The sequence below is a fragment of the Rhinocladiella mackenziei genome, assembly GCF_000835555.1.
Source record: "Rhinocladiella mackenziei CBS 650.93 unplaced genomic scaffold supercont1.3, whole genome shotgun sequence".
Classification (NCBI taxonomy): Eukaryota; Fungi; Ascomycota; class Eurotiomycetes; order Chaetothyriales; family Herpotrichiellaceae; genus Rhinocladiella; species Rhinocladiella mackenziei.
Window position 1 is genome coordinate 1911486 of NW_013550602.1, and position 20357 is coordinate 1931842.

Here is a 20357-nt window from a genome sequence, read left to right on the forward strand (position 1 = left end):
GTCTCTGTCGAATTTCGGCTGAGGGTGATTTGCGGCCAAATTTTATTCGCGGCCGGGTTGGAATGAAAGGGGGGGGGTTTTTGGCGATGTATCTGGCAGTGAATTTTCGAGTGACGAATGTTCCAAGATGAAAATTCGTGAACAAGGGGTCTAGGCCGGGATTTTGTTTGGTAGCAAGCAACAAACAAGCAAGACAAGTAAAATACTATGAATAAGACAAAGAACGTGGAGAGGAGATGAGAGATGTAACAGACAAACCCTGGAAGGGAAATCTGATGGTTATAATGGGAGTTGAGGCATGGTGGACGGCAGCGGCTGCTACGACGTTTTTAGCGTTTCTGCCCCCTTTTGGGACCTCGGATTTCAGGGCGCGTTTCCAAGAGGATTTCTTTTGGGGATGACAAGCCACAAGGCTCCCTCACTCCCTGGGCAAGTGGGAACGAGTTGGTGCCAGATGCCAGAAGCCAAAAGGCGGATGGTGGGGCCTGAATGGCAAGTCTAATGAGCCTTCGGAGGCTAAAAATGTTCCCAAGGGCGAGGGATGGAACTCGAGTTGCGGTGTTTTTAGTCTGGGCCAAGTCGCAAGGGGGACGACGGGTATTGTGCAGTAGCACCGTGTCTGTCTCCCTGGGTGGTTGTGACGGGAAGCCAGGGAGGAGTTTCCGCAGTTTTAGATGAGCCAGAAAGCCTGAGGAAACGACTTGTGCGTTGAAGCCCTGCTCACCGAGTTGTGAGCCGATGGGCTAATGAGGTCGATGGGTTATGCTGGAACGTTTCTATGGGGCGCGCCAACGACACATCAGGCACGGGTCGAGGATTCTCAAACAGCGATGCCCTGGATCCAGCCACGGCTGGTGGATAATGGATAGTGGGTTCCGAGGCTAAGTATTTCCAGAGTGTTTGGTGGTCCCAATGTTGTTTTGGCGCTAAAATTTCTAGTTCGATTTGAGCCAACAGACAGCTAATGACGCATCTGAACGGTTTCCGAAGTAGGACTGATGGTGGATTGTGTGACCCGAGAAGGGAGAAGGGGGAAGAGGAAGAGTAAACGAGGGCCAGCGTCAAGGACGTGCGGTCAGGGGCCAGGGGGTTTGACATGGCCGTTAGGCCAGCATCCAGAGAACCGCGCAGGGCGGGCTAATCGAGAAACTAGAAGGAGACGAGCCGACGCGTCGATAGCTGAAAATGGAGAAATATGAGTGAGAATGAGAAGGGATGTCGGTCTCAGAAGTGTCAAGCTGTCAGTCAAATGCCAGTTGAAGACAGCATATTCTGTAAGTTGGCGGCGGCAGAGAATTCACAGACACGACAAAACATCCAATGGAACCTTCAGTCATCCCCAACTGTTCATTTTGGCGATTTGCCTGCACAAGAAGAAACACCAGGGCCAGCAAAATAAAATCCTCAATGGGGGGCCTGGACTACTTGCAGGCAATTGGTCTCCCTCATATCTCAATTCAGCAAACCATTTCCCGAGAAGCACATTTCGCCCCTGGCCACCTTTCGACATGCATGTCAAGGCATCCGGGCATGCATGGGCCGGCGCCTGGTACCAGTCACCTGGCACCCTCTTAAATCTGAATCCTTCGTTACCGTATCATGATTCATCAGCAGGATCCTCGCGTGCAAGACCCCTTTGGCCTGTCCTTCTTGGCTTGTCTCTAGTCTCGCGTTCATAATCGATCTTCCGTCTCTTAGTTGACCGGGTCCGCCGCTGGTACCTGCCTAAGCGTCCGCAAATGTTCCTTGTATCCACAGGCACAAGTGTCGATCCAAAATCTCCATCTCTTGGAAGCTGTCCCAAATCTGTCCAACTTGTCCTTGCTCAACTGGCAATTGGTTGTGATCGGTTCTTTTGACAGGTCATTGACATTAGACACCTGTCACCGAAGTACGTCCTGATGTCAATTGCAAGCTCGCTGCTGTGCAGGAAAAAGATGTGTTCGGAGGAGAGAAACCCGAAGTTCGGTTAGCGAGCCAGAAGCAAGTACCGGACAATGGGTCAAGGCGGGATGTCACTGTTGAACGCTAACCTTCTGATAAAACAAATTGGGCCGTTGGGTATCTCGGATGGCGTACGGAGAAGATAGTAGTAGATGTGACTACGCAGTCAAACAAAGTGCCCTACTGTAGCAGGCTGCAGACAGCAAGCCGCGATTCTCTCGCATGCGATTCCACTTCCGCTCCTCGGTCATCACTCTCGCTGCTTCGTATTCCCAGCAATACAACATCTCACTATATCACATATCTAGCTTAGCAACACCCCTAGTCAGCATTTTATTTTTGATTCAGTTTCAACTCAGGGCTTGCCACCATGAGAGACAAGTGCAATCCTCCTTATCCGGGATTATCCAACCGACTTGGGCTTCCCTCATATACCTGGTTTGCGCCCAATGCTATTTAGGCAAAGGCACAATCAGCCTGTCTGCCAAAAAATTGCAACTTCCTTTCCCCGGCCGCCCGGTGGGTTTTTTTGGGCCGGCTAGAATGTAGCTAGAAATCCGGTAGATGCCTCTTCTCTTCCACCCGCCGTCTGACAAACATATATGGGATCCATCATTATTGCGCTTCGAGTCGGGTGGACGAACGAGTCAAATAGTCGCGAGTCAAGTCCTTAGTCCGTGTGCTTGCGTACTCTGTAACCAAGATGGGGCCAACGAGGCCCTTCTCATCTCCATTGGTTAAGGCTGCGGCTGCCATCAAGCAAAGCCCACCCAGATCCACGCCAAGGTTCTCCCTCCCATTTCACAACCAGCATCGATCTGGAAGGCCAAACGAGACATCGAAGTCACCGAGTCAACAAATCAAAAGAAATGTCGCACAATCTCCTTTCGCGTCAGCCTTCTCAAAAGATCGTTGTGACATGTTTCGCATATCACCCACCCAACTTCCGAGTTTCCAACTTTTCCCCATTTGCCGCGCATTCACTCATCACACCTCAATGCGACGGTGAGCGGTTGCATTGCATCCCGGTCGGCTTAGTACGTACTTACTAAGGTAATAGCTCCCTTGTCGAGATTGAGAGATGATCAGCCATGTGGCGGGAAAACGGATTTCCACACCCCACGGACCCTTACCATCTTGTCCCTGGCGCAGTTGAACCCAACCCGGCGCCACAGGGTCATACCCCCGGTTCCAGCACACACTTTCTCGCGCCCTCCAAAAATCAAAATCAAAAGGAAGCATTTCTGTTTTCAGACATCAACCGCTCCCGAATTACTGGCATCAATGTCTCGTCACGGGATATGGTGTGGGCATTCTCGTCAACAAGCTCTAGCCGTCAACCATCCTCGCAGATCCAATAAACTCTAACCAGTCCTGCATTGTCAAAAAGCCAGTATCACATTTCGGGGAAGCGACCCAAAAAAGGGATTCAGGATGAAAAGGTTTGATCAAACAGACGGGGGGGCAGGGGCATAGACTTCCGCGTCCCTCGCTCCACAAGAACTGCTGCCTTGGCAGGCCCGGGGGACTGCTAAGCATCAAAGTTTACAAGTAGTCGACCATGTGTTCCCTGGGTCCTGATCCATCAATTCCACCGCCTTGGTCTCGGAAATTATCTGCCTACCTCCCCAAAAGTGGTCCCGGGCCCTATACCTTCAGCGCTCCCCCAAAGTTTCCACTTCCCGGCAGACGGATGCGCCATCAGCCATGGTCACCGCGCTTCAAATCGCTGGGGAAATAGAAATGTCCATTCTCACTTTGACCCTGCATCCCGCCACTTCGCCAAAACTGCTTTAGCATCAATTACGCATCTCGCCTCAAGCGGTTCCGGCACGAAATGGAGCAAGGCTCTGATCATTTTCCTCCGGCAAATACTCCTCCTTTATCCGAAAAGACATTTAGCGAGTTTGGCTTTTGACCGGGCACCTGGGTTATGGTTTCGATTTCCGTCTGGTCTATCAAATCCGGGTCTCGGAAGACTTACTTAGCAGCTGTTTCTATTGACGCGACTGGACAATAGTATTTGGTTACGGTACAACCGCAATTGACTTGGATAATCAATGTGCTGTAAGTACTTGACCACGACAGATTTGCTGTCAAGATACATCTTCTGGGGGATTTGACACACCTCATCTTCGATGTTCGAGCCTGCCATTTTCCCGGTAAGGTTCCATCACCAGGACCCAGGCTTCGGCGCTCATTCCTCCGGATGTAAAGGGTTTTAGTAATGGGGATGTGGATATCTGCTCATTGTTGCCCCAAGCAATATGCCCTTGACTTTACCTGTTGCCCGAGTCAAGTCATGAGCCATTAATTGCGCGTTCTCATCTCGTTTCTTTCCGTTGCCAACAACTGGTTTGTTCGAAGTTTTGGGTGGGAAATTGCACCTCTACGTTCGAGATGATGTGGTGTCGATATTGTCCAGGCTGGGCAAGGTTTGCTTAATAAGGTTTGATTCAGCCTTGTCTTCTGAAGTCCCCGTCTCCTTGCCAGAGCTCAGCTCTAATTGTCCATCCCTTTGTTATACTTTTGGCCTGGGAGCTTCTCTCCCATGGTAATAGTTCTATTGCGGGTACTGCTCGATCAAATTTCCTGCATAGAGTGCTTTACGCTACGGTCCTCCATCTGATCCGACCTTGTGCATTTGGCTGTGGCGAAAAGGTTCTCTGGCGACCATAAAATCCTACCGTAATTTACACGGGCGCTTCTGGCTCTTATTTGCAAGATCCTGAAGTGATCTTGGAATTTAATTCATTTCCTCACTTGGAGGATACTCATACTGGCAGCTGAAGTCACCCCCACTGACACCGTTCAGACCACTGCCGACAGATCACAATGCCATGTAATGGCATACTTGGATCTCTCATATGCAGTGCAAATCCATATCCTAGCGATAATACTCGTGATTGGCTACCAAGCATTCTCTGACACTGGGGATGTCTTGATTCGCTGTGCCATTTGCATACACGCAAGCATCGCCCATGCCATCACAGCTCAACTCGCTTCCTCCAGTCTGATCAGACAATCAACCCAGCTTTACTTGATTCCCCTACCCACAAGTCCATTAGTCTGCTCACCCTTGTGGTATTTCTTTCTGTCGCCCGGACAATACCATTTGACGGTACGTGGGGGAAGTTCCGCTAGCGAGACACATTCCATGTGAAACCATTGGCCAAAGTCGCACTGTAGAGATGTTGGATTTAGTATTTGTAAGACAGGAAGTAGAGGGGGACGTGGCAAGGAAGAGAGAGGCCTCTCCGCGAAAGATGGGGTGGTCGAGCAACATACCTTCTCATCCAACTCACAGCAAATCATCTCTCCCCAGCTAACATCCCCACAGAGGCAGTATCTCTCTTCATCGGGGTCCACAATCTCCTGACGTCCATCGACATCGATGCGAATTTGGGGCAATGCAGCTCCTGTCTCTGCGGCGGCGGCCACGGCCAAAGCTGCAGCTTTGGTCGTCGCCTTCTGTTGCTTTGCCGGCTTGGTCTTGCGTTGACTAACACTGACAGCCGCCCCACCATCCTGACTCGACTGCATCACCGTCCCTGGCGCGTCTCGTTTGCTCCGTCGACTTGCTGCAGTAGCGACGGATTTGGGACTCGGCTCTGCCGGAGTAGGCTTCTGGCCAGCGACAGACGGAGTCATGGATGTGCGCCTACTGGACCGTGTAGGTTGGGGTTCGACAGATGCGGCGGCCGAACGACGTGATGGTGGACGTGAGGAAACAGGTGGAGTTGATTCTGTTTTGGGGGCCACTGAATTGCGTTGGACACTTGCAGCTCGGGTTGTCGGAGCTGGAGTAGGGTCTTTCGACGTCGGCGGCTCCGTTGTCGAGACTGTGAGTTTGAGGGGAATTTTAATGGTTCCTGCACTGGTAACCGGCGGCTCACTGCTCGCAGAGGGTGAACCAGATACAGGCATCGAGACCGGACTGGCGGCAAGTGGAGATGGCTTCGGTGCTGTCTTCTGTTTCTTTCGTGCCGCTGGATCTGGCTCTACAGACGGTGAGGTAGATGAAGTGGGCGTGTCTTCTGCTTTCCTCTTCTTGGAGGTTTTCTCTGATACTTTCTTCCCTGTATTCGCTGTTCGGTTAGCGGTCGGCGTACTGGCACTTCGACTTAATGACGCAAGTGCTGAAGCAAAAGGGGTTGTGAACAGAGTGCGGAATTTTGAGCCTATGTCCCCTAGTCGTCGGGCTGCCAGTTCCGCCTCCTGAGCCGCAAGTGCTGCTCGGGATCGTGCTGGGTCTGGTTTCTTCTCTTTCTTCGCTTCCGTTTTCTTCACGGGCTTGGGTTTGGGAATAGGCGTCGTCCCGGGAGTAGGTCCCACGCTGGGTATCGGGGTAGACTCTGATTTCTCTTCCCTGTCCGGCTCCTGTGTAGATTCGTCGGATTTGCCCACCTCCGCGTGCTCTGATTTCTCTGGGGTTTCCATAGACTCAATCTTCTCCCTGTCGATTTTCTCAGTTTTGGGGATCACTTTGTCGACGCTGTTGATGTCGATGAATGAAGTCCCGTTGGCCTGGGCTTCGGCTTTGGCTCGATAATAGTTGTCCCATCCCCGCCCACGGTCAGCCAACTCCCGTCGGATCATAACATCACTGGGTTCCCAAGTATGGTTCTTTTTCATCTTCTTCCTCAGTTTGTACATCTCATATTCCGTCAAATGGGTCCACGGTTTGTATTTGCTCCCGATCTCCGCATCTTCAGGTGGAGGGCTAGGTTTGTGGTACGGTTCGGTCGTCTCTCGGGCCGAGCGAGACTTCTCACCCACGGATTGCGCCCTTTCCTTCGGCTGTGGGACCGGTGCCGGGGGTTTTGGTTGTTTGAGCTTGAGCACCGGGCGGGGGGGAGAAGGCGGGGGGGATTCCCAATCTGACACCTCTGTACTCGCAATAGGCGAATCCGGGTCATAGGGTGGCATGACCTCTCCAGGGACAGTCACACGTCGGCCACGAGGTCTCTTCAGTATTGCGGTGGCGACAGCACTTCCACGAGGAGGATTGAGAGTTAGTCTTGTGGACATACCATTTTCGAGCTTCCGTCCGCTTCGAGAGCGCTTGACTTGTGTGGACGCCGGAGGTTGGGGAGTCGGATCGCGTGAAGGTGGCTTCGGAATCGCATTCAATTTCGTTATTATGCTCTTCAACCTATTCTGATGTCGATCGGCCACATCGAAGAGTCGACAGGCTTCGGCGTAGGCCGATTCTCGAGCGTTTAAGGCCTGATCTAGGTGGTTTGAAATCCCGGCTCGAAGTTCTGAGGCGTTCGGACGAGCCGCTGGTGGAAAAGAAGGAAGTGAGCCATAGAGTTTAGTGAGGTTGTTCAGAGCGTCGGAGTTGCTCAGGTACGTTTCGTCCAGGCCACGGATTAGGGTGAGAGATCGAATGAGGTCAGAAGGAAGATATTCGGTATAATCGAGGAAATCCGTGACGGCTGCCTGTGCATCGGGATTGACTGCGCAATCACTGGCTATTCCTGCCATCGTGGTCATGGAGGCAGATTATTTATCGTCGGCAACCCATGGGGAGGGAGTTGGGTAAGGCTAGTGGACGAGGCGAAGGTGCCGAAGGCGAAATGATTGGGTTCGGCAGGATTTTGATCAGGAGACTTCGAACATCGAGAAACAGAGTTGTTGGACTCTTTGTACGGATGAGGATTTCCTGGCGTGGTCGTGTGGCATGGTGATCATACCCTGCTTCTGCGCTTTTGAACGCGATGGCCATTTGTGCCGCATCAAGGGTAGGCGGTGAGAAGCGGCAGTATTTTCCGATCTCCACCAATGACGGCCCCTTTTTCATCATCAGGAAACTTTCATGTCTTCTGCCCAAATAATCCCCAAGTAACACCACGATTTTTGGAAAGATAAATTACAATAGAGCGTCGACACCATCCTACGACTTATGACAGTGAGGAACATCTCAACATTTTGGTTGCTCTCCCGGGTCTCTGTTAACTGCAGCAAGATCGGTCTGGTCAACTCCCTTCTCATTTCACTAGCTCCCTACTGAGGGTTTGATATTCACCATTATATTTTCACTTTACTACCTCATTTTACCCGCTACCCTCTTTCTATTTATTGTCCGCAATTCCTCAGCTGTTAGTCCTCGTATTTTCCTTCACCACGATAACGCCTCTCTCTCAATGCCTTGATTTTTATCGAGGCGGCGTGCAGGAAGCCTCAGAGGGTCAGCCGGAGCATTTCCCACTACGGTTTCCTTCAAGCCCAAAATCTGTTTTCATGCCGCCGTGCAACTCTCATTGAATTTCTTCAGACGAGCTAAGAAAGGTCTCAAAGACCTCTTTCGTCATCAGACAAGTCCAGTTCAGCATCCCACCAACATGGAGACAACACCTCGCGACCGTCTCGGTCAATTGTTTGCTAATCAGCCTCGCCCATCTCTTCCAATACCTGGTCAACCTCACTTTTCCGAAATGGAGCTCGATCAGAAGAAAGCTATGGACCAAAATCCAAGGAGACTGACATCAATTGCGCAGTATCCCCGACAGGTCAAATCCCGACCACAACCTCCACGAAATGTCGACTGCCTCACCAGCTCTGATGACGACGACGACGACTATGTGTCGGCTTTCAAACAGAAACCGTCAATGAAGATCCCGGCGAAACAAGAACAAGGTCCACTTGAATATGTCGCGAATGGGAAAAAATCGTCAAAATACGAGACAAATGACAATATGCTGCAAAGCAGAGTGTCTGAAAGTGATGATCATCTCCCTACCTCAAATACAAAAGGCCACCCAGTCACAGGCCGTTTCTGTCTGTTCACTCTCGCGGCCAAGTTTCCATACAAATATATGAACGACAGCCATGATCGAGTGTCAAGACATTTCTTTGCGGCCAACAAGTTCTATGACAGAACCTGGGACCTGTACGTGGCGTACTCTTTCGCAAATGTGCTTCCCGTGTCCGGTGACTTGTATACTAATATACGCCGCAGCTACTACCTCGAGCCACCCTACACGCTCGGCGGCAAACCCATCCTTCTGATTCCGTATGCACAAGCCGAACAACTCATCCACGAGATTGGTCAGACGTTCCAGATCGCTGTGTCAGTGCCGAAATTCCCATTCACTCTCACCTTCTATGATGATGGCACCCCTCAGCCAACGTTTCTGGGCACCTCTCGATCTCGATCAGAAGTCGGAGATCTTCAAGCCTCGATTCCGCCAACACCGATGGATCATGGAGAATGTCCTCCAGACGCGGTGCCTGACGTCCAACAAAAATTTGATGATTTCAAGGAGAAATGTCGAACTGTACTCGCAGCCAATAGGAGAAAAGGCGCTGTGGCCAAGAAGAAGAAAGAGGACGATCGCCTGCTATCTATTCAAGATTGGTACAAGCAATTGAGAAGAGCACAGAGATACTTAGGCCTACGTCCTAAATCTGGCAACATTGAGCCTCCAGATCCGAACCGATCCTGGACCGAGCAGGGAGAATTTCGTCTACCGCAGCTCAACAAAGCTCACATCGTCCTTGACCCATTGAATGTCCACGATATCGCGCCATTTCCTCCGGAAAAGGAGCCCGTCATCATTTCGATCGATGTCGAAGCATATGAGAGAGCTCACAACATCATTACTGAGGTTGGCGTCAGTACTCTCGACACACTGGACCTCGTCCAAATTCCTCCTGGTCCAGGTGGTAGAAACTGGATCAACCAAATCCGCTCACGACATTTCCGAATCAAGGGAAGACAGCACTTGATCAACAAAGACTTTTGCATTGGCAATCCAGATGCCTTTCAATTCGGTCGTTCAGAGTTCGTCGACATCAGCCAGGCGGCTGCAATGGTGGACAGCTGTTTTGAATGGCCCTTCTCGGTGAAATACAAGCATGCTGGTTTGGAAGATCCATGGAGTACGGAGCCGGCCAATCCAACCGCGGATGGTGCCGTTCCAAAAGAACACTCTCTCGACTCGGGAGGGGTAAAAAATGGACCAACGAATAAAGAAGAGTACGAAGCAGCAAACAGGGCGGCAGTGACCAGCGTCATGGAAGGTATCCTCCCGATCCCAGATCGACAGAACCCTGAAGAACCCCAACTTGGACCCCGAGAGCGCAACATCATTCTGGTGGGACACGACATTCGAGGTGATCTGGACTATTTGAAAGTCCTAGGAAGTCAGATCTTTACACCGTCTCGTGCCACCTACCCCATTGCTGCCATGGAGATGATGGGACCTGGGGAAGGTCATGCCAAAACGTTGGCTTCCATCGTTGAAGCTCTGGATACTGCTCCTCTGTACAGAGTTCTCAAGAAAGAGACCCAAAATCGCAACCTGGGTTCAATCCTTGTCGACCTTGGTCTCCGATGCTATTTTCTGCACAATAGCGGCAATGATGCCCGATACACCCTGGAGGCCTTGATTGCCATGACCGTGAAAGCCAGACTGGAGGACGATGAGCATCCAAAGGTAGAGAATGTACGCGCAAAACAATTTCCTGACATGGAATGGAGTACCGCGCAGCCCACATCTCACGATGTCGGTCAACCAGAAGGACCGGGGGAATGTGAAAAGCGACCACCTCCTCCACTTTCGAAGTCAGATGTGCAAGCAAGTGAGAGTGCCGTTCTGACCAACAATGGGACTCCTGGAACACGCAACAAGGAAGATCTGGACGTTTTTGAGGCAGCGATATTGGCCTCTGCGGACTCCAACGCATCACCCCTGAGACAACGAGATGGGGAAATTGTCGCAATCGCCGAGAGATTGAAGCTAGGCCCGAATGTGAACGACGAAGAACCGGATGGCCCCCCCCAGAATGGATGGGACTCATGGGATGGAAAGTGGTAATTTCGATACAAAGCGGTGACTGATCGGTTTCAGCTTGGGAGAATTAGTTGGCGCTGGCATTCGCGAAGGAGATCTTCTGCAGCCATGGAAAATGAACTTGAATCCACTGCAATAGATTGTGCAACCCGAGTACGTCCAGAAATCATTCAGTCATCATGCTCAAGTCGAGAGCTTGGCAGTAACTGATATAGGAGACAGATAAAACTTGAGCATTCAAGAGGTCATCTTCAAAACACAATACTGTGCAATAAACCTTCTGATCCTCTGAAAAATGTTCTTGGATTTTTTTTTTTTTTTTTTTTTAATTTCCATCCTTTTCCCCATATCTCGTCTATAACATATGATGGTTGATAGCAGCCGGCACCGCCGCCGTCGCATGCAAAGCCTCATACCGGGCCGACCCAATGCTCTTGTAAATTTTTGGTACAGTTTCACCAGCTCGCTTTCTTGACACCAGGCAAGTTGCCTTCCAATGCATTCATACGGAATTGGAACTACAGAGGGACGCCAAATGGTTAGCTTCCTTGAGGATTGAATGTGAAGGGGCTTTTCAGGCACTCACACGACCCATCCTAAACGCTCGGAAGACACCTCTCGCTAAACCACCCATCACACATCGGTTTTTGATCTGCGTCCGTCGCGTGTAGCAGTGCATTTGCGCCAGTTCTAACTGAGCCTGTGTCCGCATTCGCTGCGGCAAAGATGTGTTGCGGATAATGTAACGAAGTGCTTGTCTGGACGTGCACGAGATATATTAGCTGATGCCCTTGTTTGATCTTATCCACTTTCTCTTGTGCCTCTCTCTTTCCTCCGTTGATCCATCATGAAAGCATGGCAAAGTGCTGCTCTGCGTACCTTTGAGGCTCAAATCGCTCGTAGACCTTCCGCTTGGTGTGGTCGCGGATGATTTTGATATTGATAAAGCCGCCGAGGTCGAGCTTCTTCGCTCGGAACTGCGCCATAGCAAGCGAGTTGGGCAACTTTCGAATTAACGGAGAGGAAAAAGATGGATCTCGAAGCATGCGCATGTTTGCAAACTTATTGCAGTTCCTCATTGGCCTTGGCGTATATGATCACGTGGACTCCAATGTCCTGCAGCGCGTCTACCACGGCCATGGTACCCGAATTCGTTCTTTCCTTTCGTCTAGCTTGTTCAAAGATGTTGCAGCCACTCTAACACCTTGGTAAGAATTATTCTCTCCATGATATCCATCCCAACATCCTTGATAGCTTCCACGTGGATTTCACCCGGAGCTCCCTACAGCTAGGCTTCTAGCCCCCATCTGCTCAGCCAGAGTCTTGATGTCGTCCGCTCCAGCGACAAACCGGACACGCTGAGCATGTACCACATTCCAAAACTCCGTACCGCCTTGTAGCCCAAACTTCATTAAGGACAGGGCCTCTAATTCTCCGTGAATACCTTCATCGATGCTTTTCTAACGATACCCTGCCAGGCGTTTCTCTTGAAACTGTTTGTGGCGTAGATATTCGATGTCACGGGCTTGTGGCGAAAGCTCGTCGAAAGCTCTCTTGCATGCTGCGGGCGATAAGCTGGACGCGAGGATGTGGATACTGTCAAGTTTCTCCGCCCAAATCGCCGCCGAAGAGGATTTCCGGGGGTTGGTGTGTCAACAAAGAGGTATTGGATGGCAGTGACAGGAGCAAGTGTCTACCCCAGAATAACTGGTTTCGCATAGGCAGCCTGGGCAGCTTGGGCACCTATGAGGAAAAATTTGATACATTGCCTCCACCGTGGAAGTAGAGCAAGACACTATTGTTATCTGTATTAGTTGATCCGTGAACCGATGAAGTGCAGACCTGTAGGCGGGCAATCGTCCGTATCAATCTGCAACACCTCGTGCGGTATCTTTTCGTTAAGCCCATGGGCTTTTGCAGTGGCTATCTGCTTCATAGTGGTATACGGCCTTCTTGACGGGCTGGGTTCTGGACGAGGATTCTGAATGTCTTCTTACTGCTGAAATCCTTATCCCGGATAATGCCTTTTGATCGACAAACAAATCACAATAACATGGAACTTCATCAGCCTTATAGTCCACGTGATTTTTATGATGCAGGCTGAATTCGACTGGTTGACAGCTGTAATATGTGACGTCGGACCTGATGAAGGTTGAAACACGCAGGGAGAAACTCAAGCTTGTCCTCGAGATCAGATCTGTTTATCCTCAAGTAGCAGAAGCGGTCGTAATCGATGAAGTCGAAGACACCATTTTGCGTCCCGCTAAGTACCTTTTCTAGTTATAACTAGAAGAGAAAACGGGATTGACGACAACGAGTCGGTTGGTCCTTCTCTCCAGACTTCCTGTAAAACTTACATCCTAATAGGCTTGGAGTTCGGGTTCAGGTGAGTCATGACAAGCATTTTGGATAAGCAATCATATGTAACTGGGGATTTAGCATTCTTCTCTCTGTCCCCCCCCACACCTTATTGAACTAGATGCGGTTTCATAATTTTCAATTTGTTTTGTGGCCTTGTTTTCCTACCTCGCTACTGCTGTTTTCTCAATTGATATGCCAAAGCCATCCAAATCCGCAAAATCATCCGTAGGGCGAGAAGATGGCGCCATCGTGGTCACGAGCCAGCAGAGTCGCTTCCACGCTGACGCCGTCGATGTACCAACCTCGAAAGATATCGATGTCAAAGATTTAACGCTGTCCGTCGGCGGGCGGGAATTATTGGATCACGCCCATCTACGAATCCTGGCAGGTGTCCATTATGTGCTCGCAGGGAGGAACGGAACCGGGAAGAGTTCACTGCTCCGAGCATTAGCAGAACGTCGCGTTCCCGGTGCACCAAGCAATCTGCGTTTATTGCTGTTGGGCCAGACCCGTGTCAGCTCAGACGCAGGAGTTGACCCTGCCGAAGCAGAAGAGTCTTCACAATCTGTCCTTGAACATGTTACAAGGAGTGATCACCGTCGGGAACGTGCTCTGAAAGACGCAAATAGCATGCCACCTCTCTCTGCGGCCGTCATGTAATCTGCTGACTTCCCGCAGGTCTGTCCACCGCCCTGGAGGAGAAAGTCGATACCAAAAGAATCGTCAGGACAGTGCGGTCACTTCAGATCGAACAAGCCAAGCAACAATTCGCCGAAGTCCAATTGATAGCGGAAAGACGAAGTGGCGCCAGAGGCCTGAAAGCACGTCAGATGCTCATTGCCAAGGAAAAGGCCGTGCAAGAGGCCCAAAAAAGGTGAGTATGTCGTTGGCACTGAGAAATGTCGTTCGTTGACGCAAAAACAGGTATGAGGAGTCGTACACGGTCGAGGACGAGCAAGACGCCATCAAAACTGGACTCGACATGCTGGAGGCAACCCGATTAGCTCTTGAAGCCATGGATGCGGGTAGCACCGAAGCTCGGGCTCGCACGGTACTGCTGGGTCTCGGATTTTCTGATGACCACATCGAAAAGCCGGTCAAATCATTGTCAGGGGGATGGCGAACTCGTAGCGATCTGGCATGCGCTTTAACCCAACAAACAGACGTTTTAATGCTGGATGAGCCCACCAACTTTCTCGATCTTCCCGCCATCCTTTGGCTGCAAAAGTACATCACCCATTCTTTGGCCAAGACATCGGTCATCGTCGTCACGCACGATCGGGACTTCGCCGATGCCATCGCTCAGGAACTGCTCCTCGTCCGGCTGGCACCCGCGAAAACGCTGGAGGTCTTCAAGGGCAACTTGAGTGCGTATGAAGGCGAGAAGCGTCGACAGATCCGACGAATGACCAAAATGTTTGAAGCTCACGAAAAAATGACAAGACATATGGAGGACACGATCGCTAAGAATGTCAAGGCCGCCAAACGGACGGGGGATGATAAGAAACTGAAACAGGCGGCATCACGCAAGAAGAAATTGGAAGAGAGGTCCGGTCTTGAAGTAGGCCAACACGGAGGCCGATTCAAGTTGAACCGAGACCTTGCAGGCTATCATCTGAGGGGTCGTGCTGAGATCGAAATTCCCGAGTTCGATCCCCCGGTCACAATTACGCTGCCGGATCAACCATCTTCCCTCCGTCAGGCCGGTCCGCTCTTCAGCTTCGACAAGGTCTCCTACACGTATCCTCGGTCCGGAGTTTGGACTCTGAAAGACATTGACCTCGTAATGCACCCGGGCGAGCGGATCGACTTGGCAGGATTGAACGGCAGCGGAAAATCAACGCTCGTCAAGCTCTTGATGGGAGCAGCCACGCGTGGAGATCCGCGGCCAAGCAAAGGATCCATCACAGTACATTCCCAAGCGCGAGTTGCGTGCTACTCGCAGCATGCGGTGGAAGAACTAGAAGACATTGGTCGACAAAATCCGGAGAGAACGGCACTGTCACACTTGATGCAGCTCCAAGGTTGGACTCTGGACGAACAAACGGCCCGAGGGACACTGGCCAAACTTGGTCTTCGAGGCAATACCGTGACAGATGTGCCATTGGCGGGCCTGTCTGGAGGACAGCGAGTGCGTCTTGCCCTAGCCGAAGTATTTTTCAATTCGCCTCACCTCCTGGTGTTGGACGAGGTCACCACTCATTTGGACGCGGACACCATCGACGGACTGATCGACGCGCTTAAATCGTGGAAAGGGGCTCTTTTGATCGTCACGCACGACCGACATTTCATGCGCTGCGTGGTTGACCGAGAGAAGATAGTCAGGGACGATGCGGGAGAAGATGGCAGTGAGAGCGACGAGTCGGAGGATGAGACACCAGGTACGGTTTACCACGTGCGCAAGGCTGGTCTAAGAAGGCTCGAGAGCGGTATGCAGCATTATGAAGAGATTGTATGGAAGACGGTGGACAAGCTGGGGGTCTAGAGTCGGGAGGGTTGGTGCTGCACCGAGGAAATTCTCCGTTCGGCCAAGGGATTTTGGGGTTCAGGGGCTTGATCCCGGGAAAGCAAAGGGTGCCCAACGCCCCGGGGGACCGGCGATGCTAATGGGGAGAGGCGTAGGCGAAGGCGACCCAAGGCTTTGGCGTACGCTTGGTATTGCTTCGGATGACCTTTAGCTGGAGGTTAGGAGAAGGTCTTGCATAGAGGCGAGTAGGGAAGCTCGACGCAACCCTTTGAGTTGCGCTCGAAGAGCGGAGTAGGCATCAAGCAGGGGATCAAGCCGGCATCGGGCAGGGCACGTGCAGCGGCATTGGCGGCGCATTGGACGGGCCTTGGCAAGAACGTCGCTGGTGACGACGGTAGAGGTTCTACAACATCCATCCATCCAGCTAGCTAGTGAGCTATCTCTGCTGCCGTGAGCAACCTCCTCGAGAGCATCAGATGATGACCGCAGCTCTGTTCCTCTCCTCCTGCATCGGCTATCAATGTCATTGGATCAGATCCAACCTCAACCTCACCACGTTTTCTTCTGCACGAACCTGGTGGGTACCTAGTCGATCGATCCTACGATAGAACAGCCTCAAAAGCCGACTCGTCGGCTGGTCTACCTATATTTTCTTCCTTCTTCAGTGTAGATCTCACGAGAGATTGTGGTAGGTCTTTATTCTTTCTGGCTTTCAGATCCTCCCCCATGTATTGCCCTCGTTTGTTCATCTTGTCGGCACTGACTGGCTGCTCATGCCACCTTGCCCGAGCTCACAGCTCCGAGTCACAGCTCCAAGCATACACTGTTCCTGCGGGATTTCCCACCAGCCTCTTCTCGGCCTACTATATTCCTCCCTCACCAACTCAAGAAGTAAGATGTCCGGGCTAGGATCGAACATATCATCCCCCTGTTAACATATCTAGCCACAACCGATCATCTTTGATCCCGCGTTAAACGACACCTATCCCTTGGAATTGACTGATCCGGCCACTATTCCGGAACAAAATGAAGACCCTATTTTCTTCCCGGCGCCTCTCTATACCGTGTCAAACGGAACCGCCATTGTCGCCGATGCCATCAACCGCATTAACGACATCATTGCCGGAAGCGGGTCAAACTGCTCCAAATGTATCTCTGCATTGGAAGTCGGGCAATATGTGGCTCAACGAGTTCCTCAGATGGTTCCAGACATGTTGGTTGACCTGTGCATCAGCACCGGATTCCGATCCAATTCTAGTTGCCGCGAAAACTACGAGGCTCAAAATTACGGTGCAGTTTGGACTCAGGTCCTGTCCCTGGCCCATGTGTCGGGATCGGATGGCCAGTATATCTGCAATTATCTGAGCAGCGATTTCTGTCCCCGTCCCTATACTCTCCCATCCGACACGTCGGCGTATTTCGGCCCCAAACCCCACCATCCCAAGATGCCCAAGCCAAGTGGCAAGAGAGTCAAAGTCTTGCACATGAGCGATATGCACATCGACCCTCGATATGATGTGGGTTCCGAAGCCAATTGTTCCAGTAGCTTTTGTTGCCGTCCTAATGTCGAGAGCACTTCAGGAGACCTTGAAATTCCATCTCCCCTGTATGGAGCGTTCAAGTGTGACAGCCCCCTCTTCCTGCTGACGTCTGTTTTGGAATCTGTGGCGCCTTTGACAGGAACCACTCACCATCAGAAATCGGACGACGACCGACTTGCATGGGGCCTTTACACTGGAGACTTGGTATCCCATGAAGGCCAAAACGAACTGTCTCGAAATTACACCATGTATGCGGAATTTTCCATCTATTATCTGCTCAAATCGTACATCCCCAGCGGGCCAATCTTTGCTGCCCTAGGAAATCACGACAGTAACCCCGGTAAGAACAAGCGTGACCACAACGAGAAATCCGGACTGATTGAATCTTAGATGGCATCGATTCTCTCCATTCCTTGCCCGGAAATCTAGGTCAACAACAGTATGTGGGAATCGTCATGTCGAAGTCATAACTAACCCGGGAAGGTCCTGGAACTATGAACATGTTTCTTCTTTATGGCAACAAAACGACTGGATCACTCCTGAAACAGCCAACGAGGCTCGTATGCATTATGCAGCTTACAGCATCAATCATCCCAAATACCCCAAATTGAGAATCATCACCCTCAACACTGATTTCTGGTATCGAAGCAATCTTTTCAACTACATGTAAGTAACGACGGAATTCGTCATGATGGGATCTGACACGGCGACAGTAACACCACCCATCCTGATGTAAGCGGCCACATGAAATTCCTGGCTCAAGAACTTCAGGATGCCGAAGACAAGAATGAACGAGTGTGGGTTGTTGGTCACGTCCTGACTGGCTGGGATGGAACCAATCCTCTTCCTAACCCAACAGGTGGGCATTCCATGGTTTCCCGAACGTACAGCAATTCACAGGGAGCAGATCTATTCTATCAAATCGTTGACCGTTATTCTCCTCATGTCATTGCCGGTGTCTTCTTCGGCCATACCCACGAAGATCAATTCATGATTTACTACTCCGACAATGCGACGGTGCAAGATGCTGCGCATGCCGTGAATGTCGGCTGGATCGGACCCAGCGTTACTCCTCTCACTAACCTCAACAGTGGCTACCGCATGTATGAGGTCGACACCGGTGATTTCTCAGTTTACAACGCATACACGTACTACTCGAATGTGAGCGCTTTCGGTAGCATCAACGCCAGTGAGACTGGGCCAGTTTTCAAATTCGAATACTCCGCCCGCGAGGCCTACCCTATTGGTTGGCCCGATGACGCTCCATTGAATGCCACATATTGGCATCAAGTCACTGAGGCCATGGCTGCCAATCATACTCTGGTCAGCCGATTCAACACTTTTCAGGGAAAAACCAGTGTCAAGAGTCCCAATTGTACCAGCAACGCCTGTGCCGAGGCCAAAATATGTTATATGCGAAGCGGTAATGTTGCATTGGGCCGTTCGTGTCCCCAAGGGTGAGATCAGATCATTTATGACCAGTTTGTCCACCGATTTTGCTGACCCACTCTAGGTTCGGCTCGGTCCAGAGCCAGTATACCGGCAAGAACTTTTGAGCGGTTTGTTCGGGGAACCTCCTGGATCTATGAATAATAATTTCTCAAATCGATTCCACGAGGTGACCGAATGGAAACGTGACATCCAGGCCCAACTTGGATACCGGAGGAACAAGGATAATGATAATCAAACGGAGACCTTTTGATCCTGTTTGAAGTATTTCTTTCTTATCTTCCTTCAATCCTCGCCATTCTTTGAAAATATCAATTTAAGCTTGAGGTCCTGCCTGCAATAAAATTCCATTTTGGCAGATGCACTTGCGCAGGTTCGAGTTATGCGCAAGCGGGGTGTCTTTGGTATGGTACCTTTTGTAACCCGTCATTGTTGTTGGCTCCAGTCCTCAGCCTGATCCGGACTCCACGTTGCCGCTTGATCCACTCGAATGGCATATGTTCTCGCCCAGTCCAACGTCATGTTTGTCGCCTTACAAACTGGCTTTTCCACTTGTTTCAGATGGGAAAATAAGCTGAGCCATCCACCCCACATACTAGAAACCGTTAGCGTGCGAAATAGACATTGCACGAATGATCCTTACATATACTGCACCGAGCTCGAGACACAGTTGAAGGCCAGAATTTGTGCCCGAGTGCATGCTGCAGTATAAGCAAACAAGAACACCGAGGTCAAAATCAATGATAGATCAAGAGTCCCGCGTCTTCCGATGTATGGGAGGCCGATAAACCAGCCTGCCACCAACGTCCCGGGAGTACTGCATGCAATGATGATGAAGTTGTTACGATATGGAATATTGATGCTGCCAGATCCACTTTGGGCTCCATGAAGAGCTAGATACTCCGGAAGAAAATTACTATAGCGCGGGGACGTCAATCCGATCATTCCCCGTACAAGAATGATTAGACTCGTGCTGAATGCGAGCTTCTTGATTGCAAAAAGAGCGTGGATGTGTTTAAAGCCTCCGGGTCGGATCTGCGCAAGGGTGCGCTATAGCACAGATCTTCTGTTCACATGCTCCATTCCTGCTGCAGAATAGTCACTCTCGACCTGTCGGAGGTCTTCCATGATGAGTGGTAGTGTAGTTCCATTGTATCGTGCAACATTGTGGAGAATGTCGATGGCTTCTTGATATCGGCCCTAACCGATAAGAAATCTTAGGCTTTCACGGAGTCGGAAATAAAAGAAACGTACGAAAAATGCGGCCAAAGTAATAGCGTCTGTGGAATACATCAGATATCGCCATCACATGTTATCTTCTTTCCGACATTGACCGGCTGGAGTGTCAGCGCTCCATGAATAGCGGGGGAGAAAACCCCAGGCGGCGCCTGCTGGAATAGCTTGGCCATTGGACCACCAAACTGCCAATATTTCTAGCAGATACTGATGTGTTCCCGGTAGAAATTTGAGAAAGACCGTGCTATCAACAGGCACTGGGCAATCAGCCAGAGATCAAACTCAAAAACCTGAATACGTACAATTGCTGCCTATGCCAAATCCACAGAGTGACACCGGACACAAAGCTGTTGGCAGCACTGGCAGCGATTCCAAAAACACCAGCAATCAGCAAGGTCAGATTGAATGCAAGCCGCCTCCCGACGAGGTCACCAACTGGGAGACCGAGTACATCTCACATCCAAGGTTCCAGAATGAGGGCCCAATCACGGGACCAACGATCAAGGCCAGGGACAGAAAAGCCGGATATTGCGGTTGAAACTCGACAACAATTTGAGC

General features: G+C 50.9%; 5 protein-coding genes across 5 annotated transcripts; 3 read left to right on the forward strand and 2 right to left on the reverse strand.

The window, feature by feature from the left end:
- Window positions 1–4980: 4980 nt before the first annotated feature.
- Window positions 4981–7443, reverse strand: Z518_04219 (uncharacterized protein; the record flags this gene model as incomplete). Its single annotated transcript, XM_013417926.1, has 2 exons — window positions 4981–5127; window positions 5233–7443. 2 exons carry the CDS (start codon window positions 7441–7443, stop codon window positions 4981–4983), a joined length of 2358 nt encoding a protein of 785 aa, XP_013273380.1.
- An 848-nt stretch (window positions 7444–8291) lies between these two features.
- Z518_04220 (uncharacterized protein) lies at window positions 8292–10769 on the forward strand (the record flags this gene model as incomplete). The annotated part of the gene is made up of 1 exon (XM_013417927.1): window positions 8292–10769. One exon carries the CDS (start codon window positions 8292–8294, stop codon window positions 10767–10769), a length of 2478 nt encoding a protein of 825 aa, XP_013273381.1.
- A 431-nt stretch (window positions 10770–11200) lies between these two features.
- On the reverse strand, window positions 11201–11797 carry Z518_04221 (uncharacterized protein; the record flags this gene model as incomplete). The annotated part of the gene is made up of 3 exons (XM_013417928.1): window positions 11201–11263; window positions 11332–11503; window positions 11625–11797. The coding sequence occupies 3 exons, from the start codon at window positions 11795–11797 to the stop codon at window positions 11201–11203; spliced, it is 408 nt and encodes a 135-aa protein (XP_013273382.1).
- A 1501-nt stretch (window positions 11798–13298) lies between these two features.
- Z518_04222 (uncharacterized protein) lies at window positions 13299–15591 on the forward strand (the record flags this gene model as incomplete). The annotated part of the gene is made up of 3 exons (XM_013417929.1): window positions 13299–13762; window positions 13834–13980; window positions 14031–15591. 3 exons carry the CDS (start codon window positions 13299–13301, stop codon window positions 15589–15591), a joined length of 2172 nt encoding a protein of 723 aa, XP_013273383.1.
- A 708-nt stretch (window positions 15592–16299) lies between these two features.
- On the forward strand, window positions 16300–18575 carry Z518_04223 (uncharacterized protein; the record flags this gene model as incomplete). Its single annotated transcript, XM_013417930.1, has 5 exons — window positions 16300–16464; window positions 16518–17454; window positions 17505–17553; window positions 17598–17780; window positions 17828–18575. 5 exons carry the CDS (start codon window positions 16300–16302, stop codon window positions 18573–18575), a joined length of 2082 nt encoding a protein of 693 aa, XP_013273384.1.
- Between the last annotated feature and the right edge of the window lie 1782 nt (window positions 18576–20357).